The 19,339-nt window shown below is 53.3% G+C and overlaps 2 protein-coding genes across 10 annotated transcripts in view; one reads left to right on the forward strand and one right to left on the reverse strand.

Moving 5' to 3' along the window:
* Nucleotides 1–371: 371 nt before the first annotated feature.
* ARMC6 (armadillo repeat containing 6) lies at nucleotides 372–16,509 on the reverse strand. Of its 3 annotated transcripts, XM_087443466.1 has the most exons (9): nucleotides 16,367–16,509; nucleotides 12,219–12,384; nucleotides 10,998–11,080; nucleotides 5,742–6,315; nucleotides 3,674–3,819; nucleotides 2,431–2,562; nucleotides 2,102–2,239; nucleotides 1,245–1,351; nucleotides 616–768 (listed from the first exon to the last, which is right to left on the reverse strand). In XM_087443466.1, the coding sequence occupies exons 2-9, from the start codon at nucleotides 12,337–12,339 to the stop codon at nucleotides 750–752; spliced, it is 1,320 nt and encodes a 439-aa protein (XP_087299592.1). In that variant the 5' UTR covers nucleotides 12,340–12,384; nucleotides 16,367–16,509; the 3' UTR covers nucleotides 616–749. The 3 variants fall into 3 exon arrangements, with proteins under 3 accessions (XP_004422984.1, XP_087299593.1, XP_087299592.1); XM_004422927.3 differs by lacking the exon at nucleotides 1,245–1,351 and having other exon boundaries at nucleotides 372–768; XM_087443467.1 differs by lacking the exons at nucleotides 1,245–1,351; nucleotides 16,367–16,509 and having other exon boundaries at nucleotides 372–768; nucleotides 11,975–12,379.
* SUGP2 (SURP and G-patch domain containing 2) overlaps nucleotides 16,397–19,339 on the forward strand; it is a 40,248-nt gene continuing 37,305 nt past the window's right edge. For 3 of the 7 annotated variants that reach the window (XR_015555129.1, XM_087443465.1, XM_014781710.2), the window contains exons 1-2: nucleotides 16,746–16,857; nucleotides 18,209–18,340. Coding sequence is in view for 6 of the 7 variants with exons in the window: in XM_087443465.1 (XP_087299591.1) it covers nucleotides 18,220–18,340 (121 nt within the window). In the remaining variant the exon portion in view is untranslated. Of the gene's footprint in view, nucleotides 16,606–16,745; nucleotides 16,858–17,067; nucleotides 17,196–17,231; nucleotides 17,251–18,208; nucleotides 18,341–19,339 lie in introns of those variants that run through there. The other 4 variants (XM_087443462.1, XM_087443461.1, XM_087443463.1 and 1 more) reach the window with 4 other exon arrangements.

A 19,339-nucleotide genomic window follows, 5' to 3' on the forward strand; every position in this document is an offset into this window, starting at 1 on the left:
CCAAAGAGGCTTATGCACCCCTATGTTCATTGCAGCATTATTCACCATAGCCAAGAAGTGGAAGCAACCTAAGTGTCCCTCGACTGACGATTGGACTAGGAAAATGTGGTATATATACACAATGGAATACTACTCAGCCATAAAAAAAGACAAAATCGTCCCATTTGCAACAACATGGATGGGCCTGGAGCATATTATGTTAAGTGAAATAAGCCAGAAAGAGAAAGACAAACACTGTATGATCTCACTCATATGTGGAATATAAACCAACACATGGACAGAGAAAACTGGACTGTGGTTACCAGGGGCAGTGGGAGGTGGGCACAAGGGGTGAAGGGAGTCATATATATGGTGATGGACAAACAAAAATGTACAACCCAAAAATTTCACAATGTTAGAAACCATTAAAACATCAATAAAAAAAAAAAAACAAAAAAACAAACACCTCTTGCTGAGGGGGAAGGAATCTGGGGCACAGAGTGGCAGGCACAGATCTCCCCCCATTTCCTGAGTCACATGACTCATCCAGAGTCACAGTGCAGACTGAGTCTGGGGTCACGGCGCCAGGTTGCCCTTTTGGCCCGTCCACAGCTCTCGCAGCTCGACGTGGCAGCCCAGGTCCCGCAGGGCGGCCTTGGCCACATCCTCACAGTCTCGGTGGGTGGCACGGGCCTGTGAGATGAGTGCCTCAGCCCCCAGGTCCAGGAGGGGCTGTGAGAAGGCCTGACTGCGGGCCACCAGGTTACGGATCAGCATGCAGGCCTGTTTCTGGAAGGGAGAGCAGAAGGTGAGCGGCTGTGAACTGGCAAGTGGAACCCTGGTGTGGGGTCCACTCTCACCTCGGGGTCCTCATCATAATATCATCGGGCAATGACAACTGCAGCCAACATTCAGCGGGTGCCTACACTGTGACTCATCAGGCTAACTCATTTCTCCACTTTATCCTCTCAGCAGCCCTGGGAGGCAGGGCTTATTCCCCCATCTTCCAGAAGAGAAAACTGAAGTTCAGGGTGGCCAAGTGCTTGGCAGGTGGGGCCGATCCCTCAGGTGTGGGACCCCCAGTCTCAGAGCAAGATTCCCTGAGGCTGGCAAGAGCATGGTCAGGGGCCCCAGGGGAAGAGGACAGTGAGACAGAGGAAGAGGGAGGTTGTGCACAGGGCCCATCTGTCAGTTACATTGTTACTCAGTCAACATTTGTGCCTTGTGCATCTGCCGTGTGGGTGGGTACCTCAAAGCATCCCAACCTGGCATCCATGGTCAGCAGGAGCGCAGATGAGTTGCAGGTGAGGGGCTGCCCGGCCAGGGTGGTCAGGAGTGAACAAAGTGACGGGCGAGCCAAGGGCACAGTATCCTAGAGGGACCAGCAAGAGCAAAGGCCTCCAGTGGGAACGGAACCTGGAGTGTCTAAGGACCAAGAAGGAGGGCCCTGTGCTGGAAGGGTGCGAGCGGGGAGCAGGGAGAGCCCTGGGGGCTGCAGGGAGGAGCGTGGGCTTCAGGCGGGGTGCACGTGGCCCTGTCTACAGTGCAGCTCTGCCGACTCTCCAGGCAGGCGTGGACAGTGGCTCCCACACACAGAACACAAAGACCCAGCCCAAGGCAGGGAAGGGAACCTTCCCAAAACACCAGCAGATCCCCATCTGCTCTCCCCCGTCTCCTCCTCCTCCTCTCCAGACCCCTCTAAAGGGACTGTTACGAAAGGAAAAGATTAAATGCAGGAACAGCAAAGGAACAGGAAAGGAGACAGCCCTGGACACATCTTGGAGGATGGGAAGTACACGTAGGACCATGTGGGCTGGGGAGGAAGGAGACTCTGTGAGGCCTGGGCCATGAGAGGACAGGGACAAGGAGGGCCTGCATCCTGCCCACCAGCCTCCTGCCCCCTCCCCCTGGCCCCCATGCCCACCTGCCACCAGCATCCTGCCCCCACCCCATCCCCCATACCCACCTGCCTCCTACCCCTCCCCCTGTCCCCCACACCCACCTGCCACCAGCATCCTGCCCCCACCCCATCCCCCATACCCACCTGCCTCCTACCCCTCCCCCTGTCCCCCACACCCACCTGCCACCAGCATCCTGCCCCCTCCCCGTCCCCCATGCCCACCTGCACGCTGGCCTCCTGCGGGTGTGCCTTCATGGCCTCCAGTGCAGCCAGGGCTCCACCGCCCTCCACAATGATGCGGCTGTTCTCTGGCTTGCGCAGAGCCAGGACGCACAGCGCTGCACAGCTCTGCTCACACACCTGCAGGGTCGGTCACGGGGACGGCTGAGACAAGGCAGACAGACAGGTCCCAGCCCCCTCGCCCGCCCGGACCCCTAGCTTCACCCTAGCCCTGACCCTGCTTGAGGAAATGGGAAAGCAATCATGCAGGTATGGATACTGATCTGAGACTCCAGCCCCTCGCCCCAACTTGTGTGCGCTGGGGTGGGTACCTGGGGGCTGGCCAGGTGCTGAGTCATGGCAGCCACGATGGACTCTGTCCCGCCAGCACGGATAATGGCATCCTTCACATCATCGTTGCCTGCGATGGCCCGCAGGGCGCTCAGCACTTGCTTCACGAGGTCCTACACCGAGAGAGATGTGGGGGTGACCCCCGGCCAGCCGCCACTCCTGCGCTGTGCCAGGCACTAACTGCTTGGCTGCTGGCTTGTGGGAAGGGGGTCTCGAGGGAAGGTCTGAGGCTGTTTCACTCGCTGTCTGAACAACAGGTGGGGCTACCCTGCAGCATGCAGGTGGCAGGTAACAGCAGGGATATTACTCGCTGTATAGAGAAGACGGGAGGCTCGGGGAAGTGGACCCTGTGGTTCAGGCCACCTGCGTCCAGGCCAGGCATGTGGATGACCTTGACACACAGAGGCGGCATGTGGCTCAGATCAGAGCACGGACCTCCCAGCCACAGTTGAGTCCCCAGGTAGGCAGTGACCAACCTCAGATGAGGACAGCTGACCAGACGCTGTTGGGACTGCTGATCGCCCCAGTGAGGGGCAGAGCCAAGAGAGAGACAGAGGCAGAGAGAAAGATGGAGAGAGAGAAACCAAGCCCCCATCCCGCAACTGACCAGGAGTACAAGCAAAATGCTTTCCTCATTTACTTAAGCTGGTTCAAATTCAGCTTTCTGCCACCTGCACAGGAGGTTGGCCGGCATCACCAGCAAGATCGGGGGCAGCAGGACCACTGCTGCCATGGGCCAGGCACCCTTGCCCTAGGCCAGGCACGTGGGGAGGGGTGGATAAGTGACCTCTAGATGAAGCAAAGATGGGTAGGGGTCTTCGCCCCGTTTTACAGGTGCAGAGACCCAGGCAGCGAGAGGTGGGCCTCACCAAAGCATCACACACCTGAGCTGCAGTCTGGGCCAGCCCTCCCAACACCCACTCCCGTTCCTCCCGCTCCTGGTAGAAAACACAAAGGTGCTAAAGGACAGTAAGGGGTGGGTGGGTCGGTTTCCCCCCGAAACTTCAGTTCCTGCCTGCAGGTCGAGGAGAAGCAAAAACCGCACTTTGGTGCCGGGGGTCGGCAGACAGGGCTGAGTATTCTGACTCATGCTTGTCCGGCTCCTGGGCCCAGAGGGGCAGAGTTCACTGGGAGGCCTGGAGCCTTCCCCAGGCATCGAGAGAAATGATGCACCGAAACCCACATGAGGGGGCTTCACACCCTAAGACAGCTCTGGATGCCCACCTGATGGTCGCTGTGGTCAGCCAGCAGGGCCACTAGGACGCCGAGGCCCCCGAGGTCAACGACCATCTGGCAGAACTCGTTGCGGACGGCCAGGCGGGACAGGGTGCTGCAGAGCTCACTGAGGATGCCAGGGTTGTCAGGGAATGCTGCGGAGAGGAGGAAGAGGAGCTGCTAGGGGTGAGGACAGGGGGAGAACCAGCCCTGACTCAGAGCCAGAGGTCCTGGCGAGAATCCTGCTCCACCACGGAAGCGGGCCCCTCTGCCTGGCGCAGTGGTCGCCTGTGCCAGGAGAGCCCCAGTGAACCAGGGCCTGCCCAGGGCTGCCTGGGCCTGCAGCATCCCCTGCTGGCTTCCGGGGAAGACATGGGAACGCACCCTCTGCCCCACCATGTCCCACATAAATTCCAGACCAACTGATGATCTCCACTAAAAAAAGAAAACCGCAATAGTGCTATAATAAAACGTCCTGGGCCGGCCCCATGGCTTAGCGGTTAAGTGCGCGCTACGCTGCTGGCAGCCCGGGTTCGGATCCCGGGCGCGCACCGACGCACCGCTTCTCCAGCCATGCTGAGGCCGCGTCCCACATGTGGCAACTAGAAGGATGTGCAGCTATGACATACAACTATCTACTGGGGCTTGGGGGGGTAAAAAAATAATAAATAAATAAATCTTTAAAAAAAAAAAAAAAAAAACAAACGTCCTGGACTATTTTTATGATCTTGGGGTGGGAATGACCTTTCTAAGTGCAACGGGAAACCCAGAAACTGTAGACGGGCATGTGGATAGAGTTGACCAGGGCAAAACTGAACACAGACACCGAAGACGGAGCGCAGAGGCACGCGGGAGGAGAGGCCTGCACTAAGGCCCACACAGGGTGGGGAGCAAATAGCCGTAATTTACACAGAGCTCTGGGATGGTCAGTTTGTGTGCCCCCTGGCCAGGCCACAGCCCCCAGTGACGCCATGAACACTAATCTGGGTATGTCCTAGAGGTATTCTCTAGATGTCGTGACATCCACGACCAGTTGACTTTAAGTGAAGGAGGAGACCCTCGATGGTCTGGGTGGGCCTCATCCAATCAGCTGAAGGGCTTAAGAGGGAAACTGAGGTCTCTCTGACGAGGCAGAAGCTCACCTGTGGACCATGGTGCTGGCTCCTGCCTGCCCCACAGATTTCAGACTCACCAGCCCACAACCACGTGAGCCAATGCCCTGCAACACATCTCCTGATATGTGTGTGTGTATATGTGTGTGTGTATGTGTCTATACAGATACCCGTACATATTTACATCCTACCAGTTCTATCTCTCTGGTAGAAACCTGACACACGCTCCTATAAATAAATAAGATGCAAACTACCCCTCAGAACAAGGAGCCTGACTTTGCAGACAGTCAGGACCCGTTTTCACTCTCTCTGGAGGTGCGGAGAGGAGACTGAGGCAGGCCTGCCTCCCCGGCAGACAGTGCTAGAGACACGAACACAGGCCTGGCCACGGAGCCAGAGCCGCAGGGCGGGCCAGGAAGGGGAACTCATTCTTCTAGCCCCTTCTGTGCACTGGACCCCAGTCAGGCCTTTTATGGTGGGTGCAGTGGATACTAGGCAGTGGCTTTGGGATCCATCCGTCAGCATTGTGACCTCCTGTGGCCAGCTCACCATGGTCACCCGGAGTCAGGCACATGTGTGTGCTCAAGAATTGGTGGCCAGGTATGAACCAAAGCGTAAACTTCCACTGGGAACTGACCAGGGTCAGTGCCAGCAACACTCCCCCATCTTGGGAAATAGCACCCTTATTCTTCCCTTTGGGAAACTCTCCCTTCCCCACTCTCGGTCTGTGTCTGGATAGAGCTGAGCCCCCTCCCTAAACAGCTCTAGAGATGGGCACGGGACCTGATGCTGGCCAGTGAGTGCTGGCCTGGAACCCCCCTGCAGCAACCAGGAATAACGACACTGTTCCCCTAGGGCTGCCATGTGGGTGGGACTAAGCCAAGAGAGGCAAGTGGAGCCTGGAGCCAGCCAGGCCTGAAGCACTCCTAAGCCCTGACTCTCACTCTTGCGACACCTGCTCCTACCTTTGGCAGCCTCGATGAGCACCTTCAAGCCTCCATTCTCCTGCACAATCATCTTGGCGTGGTCATGGGCATGGCCAAAGGGCACACGGATGTCGTCGTCGAAGGTCATGATGCGGAGGGCCCAGCAGGCCTCCTTGACCACATCAGCACAGTGGCCGTGCTGGGCAATGGCACCGGTCAGCAGGGGCAGCACACCGGCCTTCACCAGGCTCTGCCGATTCTGCTCATGCTTCAGGCAGGCATGGCGCACGCAGCGGATCCCAGAGCAGGTCAGATCAGCTGTATCAGCATGCCGGGCCAGCGTGGCCACCAGCAACTGAAGGCCCTGGGCGTCCAAAAGGTCAGGCTGGCCATCGGTCAGGGCTGACAGGGCATTGAGGGCCTGGAGCAGAAGGCCCCGGTCACCAGCTGTGGCCAGCTTCCAGGTGGCGAGGAGAATGGGGTAGGCCCCCTTCTGGGCTGCCAGGAAGCGGCAGGCCTTGTGCTGCTTGCACTGCTCGCAAAAGCGGGCAAGGTGAGCTGACACATCTTGAGGGCCAGAGCGGGCCACGGACTCCTGCAGGTCATCCAGGGCCTACGGCACAGAGGAGAAATGTCAGGGTCAGCTCAGCCCAAAAAGGGCCACAGCGAAGGGTTGCACCCCTGTGAGATTCCCTCCCCTGGGATCTAGGCCTGCAGTGGAAGTTCAGTCCAGCTGTGGCAGCTTCCACATCTGTGCTTTTAGGAGCTTTGAGCTCCAAAGGCCATGTAGAGTGGGAGAGGCCCAGCCATCCCAGTGTCCCTGCCAAGGAGCCACACACATGAGTGCAGATTCTTAAACATTCCAGCCCTGTTTGCCATTGCATGGAGGCCCCAAGTGAGACCAGCAGAACCATCCAGCTGAGCTAGGTCAACTCAGCAGAAGTGTAAGAAACAATAAAATGGCTGTTGTTTTGGGGTTGTTTCTTATGCAGCCATAACTAACCAACACACCCGCCAATGGCCAGCTCTCCAAGGAAGGCAAAAGAAAGCCATCTTCGCCAGACCTGCCCATACCAGATGTCTCGTTTCTCTCTCTCATTCACTCCACAAGTATTTACTGAGCATCTGCGAAATGAAACCACACTGGACACACAGTTGATTCTCCCCAATTCAACTCTAAGCCCTTGGGGGAAAAATTATAATGAGAGAACACAATCTGAACAGGGCAGACAAGTCTAGCTGCCATTCCACTCCATGACCTCTGAACCTGCCTCAGCATGAGCCCAAGATGAACCCGCGTCCCAGGAGCTTATGAAATCATCTGCACCTGGCACCAGTGAGGGTGGTTCTACAGACACCATCAGCCCAAAGGGCTTGATTTGACCTCGGCTGCCCTGAAAGGCAAGGATGCCAGTCAGCCAAGCTTACTGAGCTCACATTTGTGGACTTAACTGAGTATATGTTACAATGAAACAGAATATTAAGAAATAGGTTAAAACCAGAGCATGTGACTTGAATAGACACTCTTCCAAAGAAGATACACGAATGGCCACTAAGCACATGAAAAGATGCTCCACATCACTAATCATTAGGGAAATGCAAATCAAAACGACAATGACATACCATCACACCCATTAGGATGGCTACCATCAAAAAACCAGAAAATAACAAGTGTTGACAAGGATGTGGAGAAATAGGAACTCTTGTGCACTGGTGGTGGGAATGTAACATGGTACAGTCACTGTGGAAAATAATGTAACAGTTCCTCAAAAAATTAAATATAGAATTACCATATGATCCAGCAACTCCACTTTTCGGTATATACCCAAAAGAACTGAAAGCAGGATCTCGAAGAGGTGTGTGTACACCATGTTCATAGCAGCATTATTCACAATAGACAAAAGGTGGAAGCAATTCAAGTGTCCATCAACGGATGAATGGATAAACAAAATATGGTCCATCCATACAATGGAATATTATTCAGCCTTAAAAAAGAAGGAAATTCTGACACATGCTACAACATGGACGAACCTTGAGAACACTATACTAAGAGAAATAAGCCAGACACAAAAGAACAAGTACTGTATGATTCCACTTATATGAGGTCCCTAGAGGAATCAGATTCAGAGACACAAAAAGTAGAATGGAGGGTGTCAGGGGCTGGGGGAGGGGGACTGAAGTTAGTGTTTAATGGGACAGAGTTTCAGTTTGGGAAGATAAAAAAGTCCTGAAGACAGATGGTGGTGATGGTTGCAGGACAATGTGAGCATATTTAATGCCTCTAAACTGTACACTGAGAAATAGTTAAGATGGCAGATTTTATGTTATGTGTATTTTACCACAAAAATAAACACCAACAGAGGATGTGTCATTTTAGCAAGAACGCTGCAAAAAACCTGAAAGCTTGTGACACAAGCACCATTGAGAATGCATAGTACTGGAGTTACAATTACTCTGTTTAGTCAAAAAAGAAAGGAAAAAAAAAATAACCAAAATTTGCATACTAGTATCCATCAAATTTACGGGAATCTTGGATCTTATCAGAAAGTCGAGTCTTGGAGTGGGCTGGCTAAGATCGTTGTCTCTTCGTGGTTCCTAAGTGCTTGCTTCCTGCAACCCCCAGACCTCGCCGCTGGCTGAGGAGAGAACCGTTGCTAAAGGAAGGTGGCAAAGCCAACTGTGCTCCACCTGTGATGACAGTGTGGTGACAGGGGCTTTGTCCACCAACCCTGGGCTCATTCTGTGACTGTTGGCTTTTGTTTGTGTGTGTGTGTGCGCGCGCGCGTGTGTGTGTGCGCGCGCGTGTGTGTGTGTGTGAGGAAGACTAGCCCTGAGCTAACATCCAATGCCAATCCTCCTCTTTTTTCTGAGGAAGGCTGGCCCTGGGCTAACATCCGTGCCCATCTTCCTCTACTTTATATGGGACGCCGCCACAGCATGCCTTGACAAGTGGTGCGCTGGTGTGCGCAGGGGATCCAAACCCGCAAACCCCGGGCCACCAAAGCGGAGTGCGCACACTTAACTGCTGCGCCACCGGGCCGGCCCCTGTGACTGTTTGCTTTTATTCTGCAACTTCTCACGTACAAAACTGGCCTGGCTCACTTTCTACTCAGAGAGTTCCAAGACTTCATCTCCATTTTGTTTCTACAAGTCTGTCTGCAACAAATTTTACAACTCTAGCAGATTTGTTTCAAAAGGCATCATAAAGTTGAATTTTTCTCCCTCTACAGATAAGAATTTTTCAGGCATCAGAGCCGTAACACACAAGCAGAGGTCAGTGGTGCTGTGGGCATGTGAGAAGGGGTCGGTTCAGCTGGGAGGTGAGAACAAGGGCTGGGAGGATGTGAACCCCAATGTGTGCGGTGCCACTCCCAGGGAAGGGCAGGAAAGGGGCTGGTGGGAGAGACAGGACAGAGACTTTCAGATTTTACTATAAATGCTTGAGTATTGCTTGAATCTTTTATGCCAAAAACATATTCACGTTCTTTCTTTGTAATGAAAAATAAAATTTAAAAAGTCAAATTAAGAATAAAAGAGCAAAGATTAAAGGTAAACAAGGAATTTCCTGTACTGCTAGTAGAAGACAATAGAGCTGTTCCAGGCTTAGCTGTCCTAGGACAGGGACCTGGGTGTGAGTTCCAGCTCTGCCCCTCACCAGCTGTGACCAAAGGTGGGTCATGTATCCCTGGGAAGCCTCAGATGCCTGATCAGCAAAATGGGCTAACTACAGATTGAGATAACATGTTTTAAGAATTCAGCACAATGCTGAGCACTTAAGAAGTACTCAGTGATTGCTAGAGACTATTGTTACTGAGATCCTTCATATACCAAAGGCATCTACAGGGGCCGGCCCAGTGGCACAAGCGGTTAAGTGCGCGTGCTCCGCTGCGGTGGCCCAGGGTTCGCTGGTTCAGATCCCGGGCGCGCACCGACGCACCGCTTGTCAGGCCATGCTGTGGTGGCGTCCCATATAAAGTGGAGGAAGATGAGCATGGACAGTCTTCCTCAGCAAAAAGAGGAGGATTGGCAGATGTTAGCTCAGGGGTGATCTTCCCCACAAAAAAAAATAATAATAAAAAAAAAAAAGGCATCTAAAAATCAATAAGAAAAAGATGAACAACCCAATAGAAAAACTGCCAGAAGAAAAGCTCATTTTAAAATACATTCATCCTGGGGCCGGCCCAGTGGCGCAGCGGTTAAGTGTGTGCTCTCCGCTGCGGCGGCCTGGGGTTCGTAGGTTCAGATCCCAGGCACACACCGACGCACCACTTGTCAAGCCACGCTGTAGTGGTGTCCCATATAAAGCAGAGGAAGATGGGCAGGGATGTTAGCCCAGGGCCAATCTTCCTCAGCAAAAAATAAAAAATAAATAAATAAAAAATACATTCATCCTTACTAGCAAAGAAAGTCGAAACAACAATAAGGTAATTTTCATAAGACCTCTGTAAATCAGGAGATGGTGAGGACCCTGAGGGCAGGGAGAAGTAAACATCTTGCCTTAGGCAGAGCTGGGTTCACACCCAGGGCTGTCTCCTCCAACTTCCTCTTTTATCACTACACTCCCTTGCTGCCAGAGAAATCATTTTCTCTCTTTGGATTATCCATCTTTAAAAGGGAGATCATAATCCCAACCTTGCAGGTGTCTTTCGGAGAACACCTGAGACAGCACGAGGAAAGCACCTTGCACAGAACTGACTTCACCGTCAGTTCTCAATAAACACCAGAGCCTTCCGCCATTTTACCAACAGCTTACCACCGTCTGACAGATGACCTTTAGGAAAGCATTTAACCTCTGTGAGCTTACCTTCCTTGTTTGGGTCACTGGAGAGCGAGGGCAGGCGCTGGGCCTCCGTTTCTCCATCAGTAAGTCAGGGATGACACCACCTACCTCACAGGCCAGTTTAAGTGCTGATAAACAGTCGGTGCTCAGTAGGTGACAGCCTTACTATGATCCCATTCTCTCTTTCTGCAATTCTTGTTCATCTCCCTCTGAGCAAACTCGGTGGTTGGGAGGCCAGGGAAAGGGTCCTCCATGGTGCTCTCTACCCCAAGGCTCCCAATACAGGGGACAACTGTGAGTGCCGTCCACCCTCGAGAGGCCCTCGGACAGGGACTCAGGGAGCCTTGGCTGCAAACTCTGGCTTGCCTACACATGCTGGGCAGGCCCTGACCTTTGGAGCCTGTGTTTGCCATCTGGGAACCAAGGAAAAGATGCTCCTGACAGACTGTTTCGAGGTGATGTGTGTGGGATCACGCATAAGGTCAGCCCTGCCCACATGGGTTGCCCTCTCCTACCTGCAGGATGTCGTGTTTGGGCTCCTGGGGTCCGTCTGCAGAGACTCTGGGTGCCATCTTTACAATGTTGTTCAGATCAACCCCTGCAGGGGGTGGGGGTCAGGAAACAAATGACAGCCATCATCCTCGTGGGCCTGCTAGAGTCACACCGTATGTCCCTTCCACTGGGACCATCCCACTCCAGAGGCCTTCGACCATCCCACTGGGACCATCCCAGCTCCCTACCCCATGCCCCTCCTCACCCGGGCCAGGCCCAGTAGCCACATCCACATGGGGGTGTGGGGTGGGGAGGTGGGGTCTTGCCCCTCGGCCCCACCCAGCCAATGGGAGCAGAGCAGTAGTGAGGCTGCACCCCATCACTGCAGTGAGGGACACGTTCTGTGTGGGCTGAGAGGGGAGGGGACCCCACTGCCCTCTCCCTTGGGGCTCCCAATGCTCCTCACTCTGGCTGTATCCCTGCCCTCACTGGCACCCTCAAAGGAAGCCCCCACTGTGCAGGACACTTCTGGGTGCCCCTCCAGCCCCTGTCAGTGTCTACCCTACTCTGTGCCAAGGACACTGGCCTCTGACCTGAGGCTGGACCCCCAGGTTCCCTTGCCCTCTGGTGTCTGACTGGGTTTGGCCAATGGGAGGGGTGGACACAAGAGCAGGAGCAGGAATAGCAGGAGGGAGAGGTGTTCATTCCTAGCTCCCTGCCTCTATCAGGTGATCCTCACCCCTGTTGTGGCCTGCAGTGGAGGTGGAGTGTCCTTGCTGTGGCGGCAGGGTCTCCTAACCCTGCCCACACCACTGCAAACAGCCCCTCTGAACGACTCTCCGCCACAGCCTGGTTTGAGTACGCCACCTGTTTCCACAGGTTGGTAACCGACACCCCCTTCTGCCTCCATGAGCTTAAGCAGGGCTGCGAGTGGGCCAGGGAGGCCTTGTTTCTTGGGAGGTGGTCAGGAAAAGGAAGTGACAATTAAAACGAGACCCACCTCGAAGGATCCAGCCCTGCAGATGTCTAGGTGAGGTCTAGGCAAGTAGAGGGTGGGCACCAGCAAGGTGGGAGCAGGCCAGCCTGTCTGGGGCAGAGCGTGGAGAGGGGAGAGGGCCCAGGGCTGCCATGCCAGGCTAGACGGGGCCACGGCAGGACATCACTCTCACGTTAAGAGTGGTGGACCGGAAGTGACTGTTGGGCAAAGACCCGAAGCAGCACTGGGACCGAGCCACACGCTGTACCCTGTGATTCAAACTGCTCCACAGCCTCTTTCACTGCCTCCTCCGACCCCATCTCAAACTCCTCGATGTTCTCACGGACAGCAGCATCAAAGGTCTCCTGAGTGATGCGCTTGGAGGTCATCTTCAGCCCTTCTGCGTGGGGCCGCGGCCCTCAGACACTCTCAAGCTGAGAAGTTAAGGTGAGAAGAAAGCTTTATTGAGGGCAAGAGGGCAGATGGGAGCCTGGCCACCATTTAGGGAGCAGCATCTACCAGGCGCCAGAGCTTACAACCAGCCCGGAAAAATTCTTACAACCTGGATCACAGGCCAGGGTGATATGCCAACATTCAGAGACCTTCTAAAGGTGCAGAAGAGGGCAGGTAGTTTACTACACTTTATCTAAGAAAGGGGAAATGCTAATATAATGTATGTCCTTATAGTGAAAAAATAAAGTATGGATAAAATAATATCTTAAGATTATATACTATATGATTAGAATATATATATAATAACATAATTATACACAAAATACATAATCATATAATAAAGTGACATGATTACAATATTATATACAGTATGTATTATATATACTATATATTATATAATATTATAATGATGTTATAAACAGGAATGAAGCTCTGATACACGCTACAATGTGGATGAACCTCGAAAACATCATGCTGAGTGAAAGAAGCCAGACACAAAAGGCCACACAGTGTGTGATCCCATTTACAGCAAATGTCTAGAACGGGCAAATCCATAGAGACAGAAAGCAGATTAGTGGTTGTCAAGGGCCGGGGAGTGGGGAATGGGAAGTGACTGCTAATGGGGATGGGGTTTCCTTTTGGGGTGATGGAAATGTTCTGGAATTAGACAGTGGTGATGATTGCACAACTTTATGAATATACTTAAAATCACTAAATTGTACACTTTATTATTTTTTTTGTGAGAATATCAGCCCTGTGCTAACATCTGCCAATCCTCCTCTTTTTTTTTTTTTTGCTGAGGAAGACTGGCCCTGGGCTAACATCCGTGCCCATCTTCCTCCACTTTATATGGGACGCTACCACAGCACGGCTTGGCAAGCGGTGCATCGGTGCACGCCTGGGATCCGAACTGGCGAACCCTGGGCCGCTGCAGCTGAGCGCACGCACTTAACCGCTTGCGCCACCAGGCTGGCCCCAAAATTGTACACTTTAAATGGGTGAATATTATAGTATGTAAATTATAGCTCAATAAAAACAAGTACTCTTGTGTTTAAAAACAAAAAACAAATGACACCCAGCACAGGCACAGGCTGGAAGCCAAGGGACAGAATCAGCAGTTAGATGACCCGCTGACCTGGGGCAGTGCCTTCTCCTCCGGAGGGCTGGGGCAGATCACAGAGCTAAATAAGACAAAACTCTCAGCAAAAACAGTCAGTGATCTCAACAAGAAGGTCTCCGGGGTGCAAGTGGTTCATTAATACCTAATACGTGCCACTCTCTCTTTTTAACAAAGCAGGGAATAGGTCTCAGGCCCAGAGCCTAACAGAGGTTAACAATTTTTTTCATTTTACTTGTATTACTATATCTACCTTTTTTATTGCAATAACACTACACTTCTATTTTGGAATTGTATCAAGTTTTCATTTAAAATACATCACTTTTTAAACTTTACTATAAGTTGCAAGAAGAGTACAAGAACACTGTATGTCCGTCTCCTAGCTTCATCAATTTTTAACATTTTGCCAGTTAATCTCTCTATGTGAGTGTGTGTGTGCCTGCGAGTGTGTGAAACCTAAGCCATTTGAGAGTATGTTCCAGGCATCACACCCCTTCCCTCCTAAAGACTTCAGCATGAATCTCCCAAGAAACGGACACTGTCTCACATATTCACAACACAACTGAAATTTAACACAGAGAATCGAACACTGATACAATACTATTTTCTAATATACAGTCCCTGATTGACTTTCTCAATAGTCCTAATATCGTCTTTTAAAAAATTTTGGTTTTTTACGGTCTCGGGTCCATTCTAGAATCATGCATCACAGAAAGTGTGTTCGGAGGACAAAGGGATACTAGGACAGTGGTAGGGGAATGTGGCAAAAATCCAAGTGCAAATTTGGGCAGTGTGGGAAACAGGCCACTCTAGTGCACCCTTCTCTTTGCAGAGGTGGCACAGGATGTAAATATTCCATCCCTGTTTGTGCAGGCACTCGGGGGGGGGGGGCGGGGCATGTGTGGAGACAGGCTCTGGGGCCAGCAGGGGGACTCAAGTTCCAAGCCCTCCACTTAACCTCACTGTTGGTCAATTCCCTCATGTGTGACACGGGGATCAATACAGAATCTACCTCATAGGGCTGTAGTGAAAATTGGACCCGTTAATTCCTTAAAAGGATTTGGCACAGAGTAAAAGTTCCTTTCCTTTGTTGTTTAAGAGGGAATTCGGCCAGTTTATTGGGGGGGGGCGGGCATTAGGGCATAATACACCCCACCCCACTCCCTTGTAGATAATCCCTCCCTCCTTTCTGCCCCAGAAGGACAAGGAGCCCGTTTAGGGGTTGCTAAGGATTTCCAAGGTCAAAGGTGGAGGAAAAGAGCAAGGATTTTCTGTTTACAAAGATAAACGGTTTCTCAGTGGCGCACCCAGGCTGGTGTGTGTGTGAGGGGTGTTCCTGGCCAGCTCTAAAAGGCAGGAACTTCTCAGCTGGGGGCTGCTGGAGGGACTCTGCTCCTTGCTCTGCCACCAGACATTGCTTCCACCTCTCTAGCCATGCTTCAGACCCGAGTGGGCCAAGGGTGAATGGCCACTCTGTCAGAGGCACGGTCTTAAAGGGGAATAATGTCATTCCACCTACTTCACAGATAAAGAAACTGAAGGTCAAAGAGGGGAAGAACCTGCTGGAAGTCACACAGGCAGTAAGAGGTCTGGCCATCACACTATCCTGCCTCATTAACACCTTCCCTCCACCTGGATCCTCTGTGGGGCTTCCGCTAGCCCTTCCAGGCTGCCTCCTCCTGGGAGACTTCCTTGGCCACTGAGACAGAGCCTTGCTCTCTGGCCTTGGCTCTCCTACCCCCATGAACCTCCCTTTGCCTAGCCCTGAGCTCTCTGAGCTGGAGAGGTCAGTGGCCGGCTCTGGGACCACCCCTAAGGCATGTCTCCAGGGTCCCCTAGGTCTGGCACAGGGCTGAGGGTGGTGGGGGTGAAAGTACAGACCTAGAACTCATGAGAAAGATAGTGCCTGGGAACAGTCATCTAGGAGCCACCTGGGGAAGAGCCCAGGCCAGGAGATGGGAGAAACAGCACTCCAGTCCCGATACATCCAACGTGGGCTGGGGGGAAGGGAGTTAGCAAGGCCCCCAACTGACAACCAATTTCTCTCTCTAAGCCAGGGTTCTGCTCATCAAGAAAACGGTGCCCTGACATGCCATGGACTCTGAATGACTCCTCATCTTCCTCCATCTGGCACACCCACCCTGGTTCAGGCACTATCCTATCCTCCCAGATGGGTGGCCTCACCTGCTCCCTCCCTGCCACACCCTGCACGTCTATTCTCCACACAGCAGCCCAAGGGAGATTTGAAAGCACAGAGACCAATTCACCCACCTGCCCAAAATCCCGTAGTGGCTTTCCAACCCTCTCAAGGACAAAACCCAGTCTCCTTATCAGAACTTTCCCTACCTAGACCTTCTCGCCTGTGCTTCTCCACCTCTTTCTCATCCTTCCCAGCTATCCAAGGGACATCCTTTATAACCACTCTGGTTAAAGCAGCCCCCCCTCTCCTATCACATCACTCTCTTTTATTATTTACAAATTATCTCTATCTGGAGCGACATCGTTCATTTATCTATTTGCTGGTACCGCCTAGTCTCCTCCTCAATGAAATGTAACCTCCATGAGATCTGGAGCCCAGTCTGTTTTGTTCACCACCTTCCCCTATTGCCTAGGATGGGGCCGGAGAGGCAAAAGGCACTCAGTACAGGGGCTGTGAATGAATGAATAAATGAATGAAAAGAAAGCGGAGGCCAGGAAGTGGGCGATTTTGTCCCTCAGCGGCTTCTGTAAGAGTCTTTCCTTCCCTAAAACGAAGTGCCCGAGGGCGGCGCCGGTCACCAGCCCGCCCCAGCGGCGCCCACTCCCCGCCCCGCGCGCGAGGGGGCCCGGCGGCCGCCACTTCTCACCCGGTCTCCGCGGCCACGTGGGGAAAGGGTGTGGCTCGTGGCTGTCACCGGCGGCGCCGCCTCTGATCCCTTCCGGCCGCCGTACCCGCAGGCGCGCTGGCGCCGCCTCGCCTCGGCCTCCCTCAGCCGGGCGAACCGCTCCCGAGGTGACCAAAAGTGACCGTGAGCGCAGGTAAAGCCAAGAGGACCAACGGCTGCGCAGCGGCGGCGTCTCTGCCACCTGTTCCGGGCCGCTCACGGTTAGCGCCGCCCCGGGCAGGGAAACTTTTCATCTCGGGAGCTTAGTCCCTGAAGAAGCGGGCAGCGCGCCTGCGCAAGAGGGCTCGGCGGCGGCCGCCTGCGCCTGCGCACAAGGGCTCGGCGGCAGCTTGCGCCTGCGCGGCGCGGCGCTGCGGAGACCGTTGGCTCATTTGCATGTCCCCGCCTCGCGCGGCGGCGGGTGAAGAGCCTGAGACGACGGTGGGGGTGTCTCCGCGCGCGGTGGGCTCGGGGTGAGGCTCGGGCCCGGGCGTCGTCCGTGGGCGGGCCGCGGGGGGGAGGGGCTCGACCCCCAAGGGCCCGGAGTCCGTGCAGTGGCGCCGCGGGCTCGGCCCTCGGGCTGTGCGGCGGCCACGTCCCGGCTGGGTCGGCTTGGGGGGCGGTCTGCGGCCTCCCGGGCCCGACGCCCCCTTTTCTTCGTCCTCGGAGGCTGGTAGGAGGCGGGCCACGCCCGAGGGGTGCATTCGTTCACTCGTTCATTCATTTCCCCGCCGGAGCCCGGAGCGGCCTCGCTCGTGTGCCGATAACGGCGGCCGGGCGCTGCATCGGTCCCTTTGCCGTTTTTTAACTGGTTCGTTCCCCATAGGTGCCCAGTCCATAGATGGGGAAACGGAGGCGCAGCAAGGGTAGGTCACTTGATTTGATCCGTGGCCTCCTGGCCCGGAGACCCTGCCCTTTGCTACAGAGAACAAGAGGCGCCTCAGGGAAAGGGCTGAAGGGTGGGAAAAGGGGGTGATGGGTATAAGAAAGACTATATGGCGGGGGCAGGCTTAGGTCTTGAGGTCGGAGGTTTCAGGATGAAAGGATATCTTGGTGGTTAAGGACACCGCCGCTGGCTTCCTCAGTGTTGCTTCGCAATCTTTTTTGCTCGGTCTTCAGGGCTTTGTCCCCATTCCCAGTGCCCTGTTTGCCAGGTTCCAGTCCGAGCTGGCTGACCTTGGGTGGGTCACATGGCCTGAGTCCCCCTTTTCCTCTTCTGTATAATGTCATTCACAACAGGACCCACTTCTTCACTGGGTTGTTGCAAGAAGTAAACGAGATGGTGGGAGTCCCTTCCCTACAACAGGACCTGGCACAGAGCAAGCTCTGTCACTAGCTCACTGTCACTAGTCAGGGATTCCTTCACTCGTTGAGGGGCTTCTCTCAGAGGGGAAGTCAGTTCCCAGCTTCCTCGCACTGTCTGTGAGAAGGGAAAATAATGATCGTGTCTTTCCTAACCACCATTTGTGAGGGTTGTGGTCCCACTTCCCTGCAGTGTTATGTCCAGTTTCGTGTGTTGCTTCATGCAATCCCAAGGAGATAGGACTGCTTTTATAGAACTTTTAAGGGATTCTGAGGAAATGGACTCAGAGAAGCAAAATAACTTATCCAAGATCGCCATGCTCGTCTTGCTCCTAAGCCAACACACACCTGTGAGCTTGATGAGGGCAGAGGCCCCCTTAAAATAATCCGATCTCCCTCTGAAGTACCGTGTGGGGTTATGGATTACTGCCTTGTTCCTTTGAGGATTAGGTGAAAGAGAGAGAGCAGGCTCTGTGAGCGTTAGTTGTCATTCTTAGTGTCTTTTTTCCCCCCTCACTACAGGTTAGGGAAATATGGCAGCAAGGCGAATTGTGCAGGAGACTTTTGATGCTGTATTACAAGAGAAAGCTAACCGATATCACATGGACCCCAGTAGTGAGGCTGTAGGTGAAGCTCTTCAGTTTAAAGCTCAAGGTAAGTTCAAGTGCTTGTTTTTTTGGGAGCGGAGGATTTCAGTGCCTTGGGCAAACTATGCAACAACCTTGCGACTCCTTTTATTTGTTAAAGGGAGATAAAGTTTTCTCTGGGTCCACCTGTCAAATCACTGTGCAGAAGGAGGTATTGTCATTATCTGGAACTTCTCCCCAGGCACCCTCTCCGACCTAAAGAAGGATGGATTCTTAACTCCATCGCCTGGCTGCATCTCAGCTGTTATCAGTTCTCGCCTGCGTTATTGTAACAATCTCCTCCTGAACAGTTCTGGCTTCATTCCCCGCAAATCTGCTGGGCCAAGGTCCTGCTTGGACTCTTGGGGCTCCTCGTTTCAGGGTTACAGCCTCAGACAAGTGCAGGAGCAGCCAGGTAACAGTGGTATGTGCAAGACAGGAGGGCGTCGGGGGGCCTGTGGAGCTGCCTGTGTAGGCCCTGCCTGGAAACATTCCCTTTGGAAAGTTTTGAAACCTCATGCCAGCAGAATCAAAAATAGTGCCTGCACAGATTGCAGGATGACATGGAAGTCCCTCGCCACCACACAGGAGGCTTCTGACCCACACTCCCTGCTTTGGGCTTTGTGTTTCGGTGATACTGTGCTGCCTGTCTGTGCTTTGAATCCCTCCCCATCCCACTTTTGCCTAGGTAATTCCCTCAGGCATTAAGACCCAGCTCACAGGTGCCTTCCAGGGAATCTGCTGTGGGTCTGCCTCATCCAGGCCTCCTTCAGCCTGTTGCTGCTTTGCTCCCTGCTGCACCAGCCCCTCAGCCAGCCTCGGGATCGGGGAGGCTCCCTCAGTGTTGGTTGAGTGAGTCTGGGTGCTTGGGATAGGGGTAACTGTTATTATGCACTTTGGACCTGTAGAAACTGAGGCTCAGAGGCTGTCTCTGGATTCTGAGTTTTCAAAAATTACATGAGTAGTACATAAAGACCTTCCTGTTATAAAAGATAGGAAGAATTAAGAAGTAGTTGAGTAAAACATA

The sequence above is a fragment of the Ceratotherium simum genome, chromosome 18, assembly GCF_057802395.1.
Source record: "Ceratotherium simum simum isolate JZ-2026a chromosome 18, ASM5780239v1, whole genome shotgun sequence".
NCBI lineage: Eukaryota > Metazoa > Chordata > Mammalia > Perissodactyla > Rhinocerotidae > Ceratotherium > Ceratotherium simum.

What these genes read in the sequence shown, in the direction of transcription:
- ARMC6 (XM_004422927.3), bottom strand. Translation starts at nt 12,339, where the DNA reads ATGACCTCCAAGCGCATCACTCAGGAGACCTTTGATGCTGCTGTCCGT. An exon ending in CCAAACACGACATCCTGCAG is followed by an intron (nt 6,316 to 10,997) that starts GTAGGAGAGGGC and finishes TCTGTGCCGTAG; the next exon opens with GCCCTGGATGACCTGCAGGA. An exon ending in CTGACCACAGCGACCATCAG is followed by an intron (nt 2,563 to 3,673) that starts GTGGGCATCCAG and finishes CTCTCGGTGTAG; the next exon opens with GACCTCGTGAAGCAAGTGCT.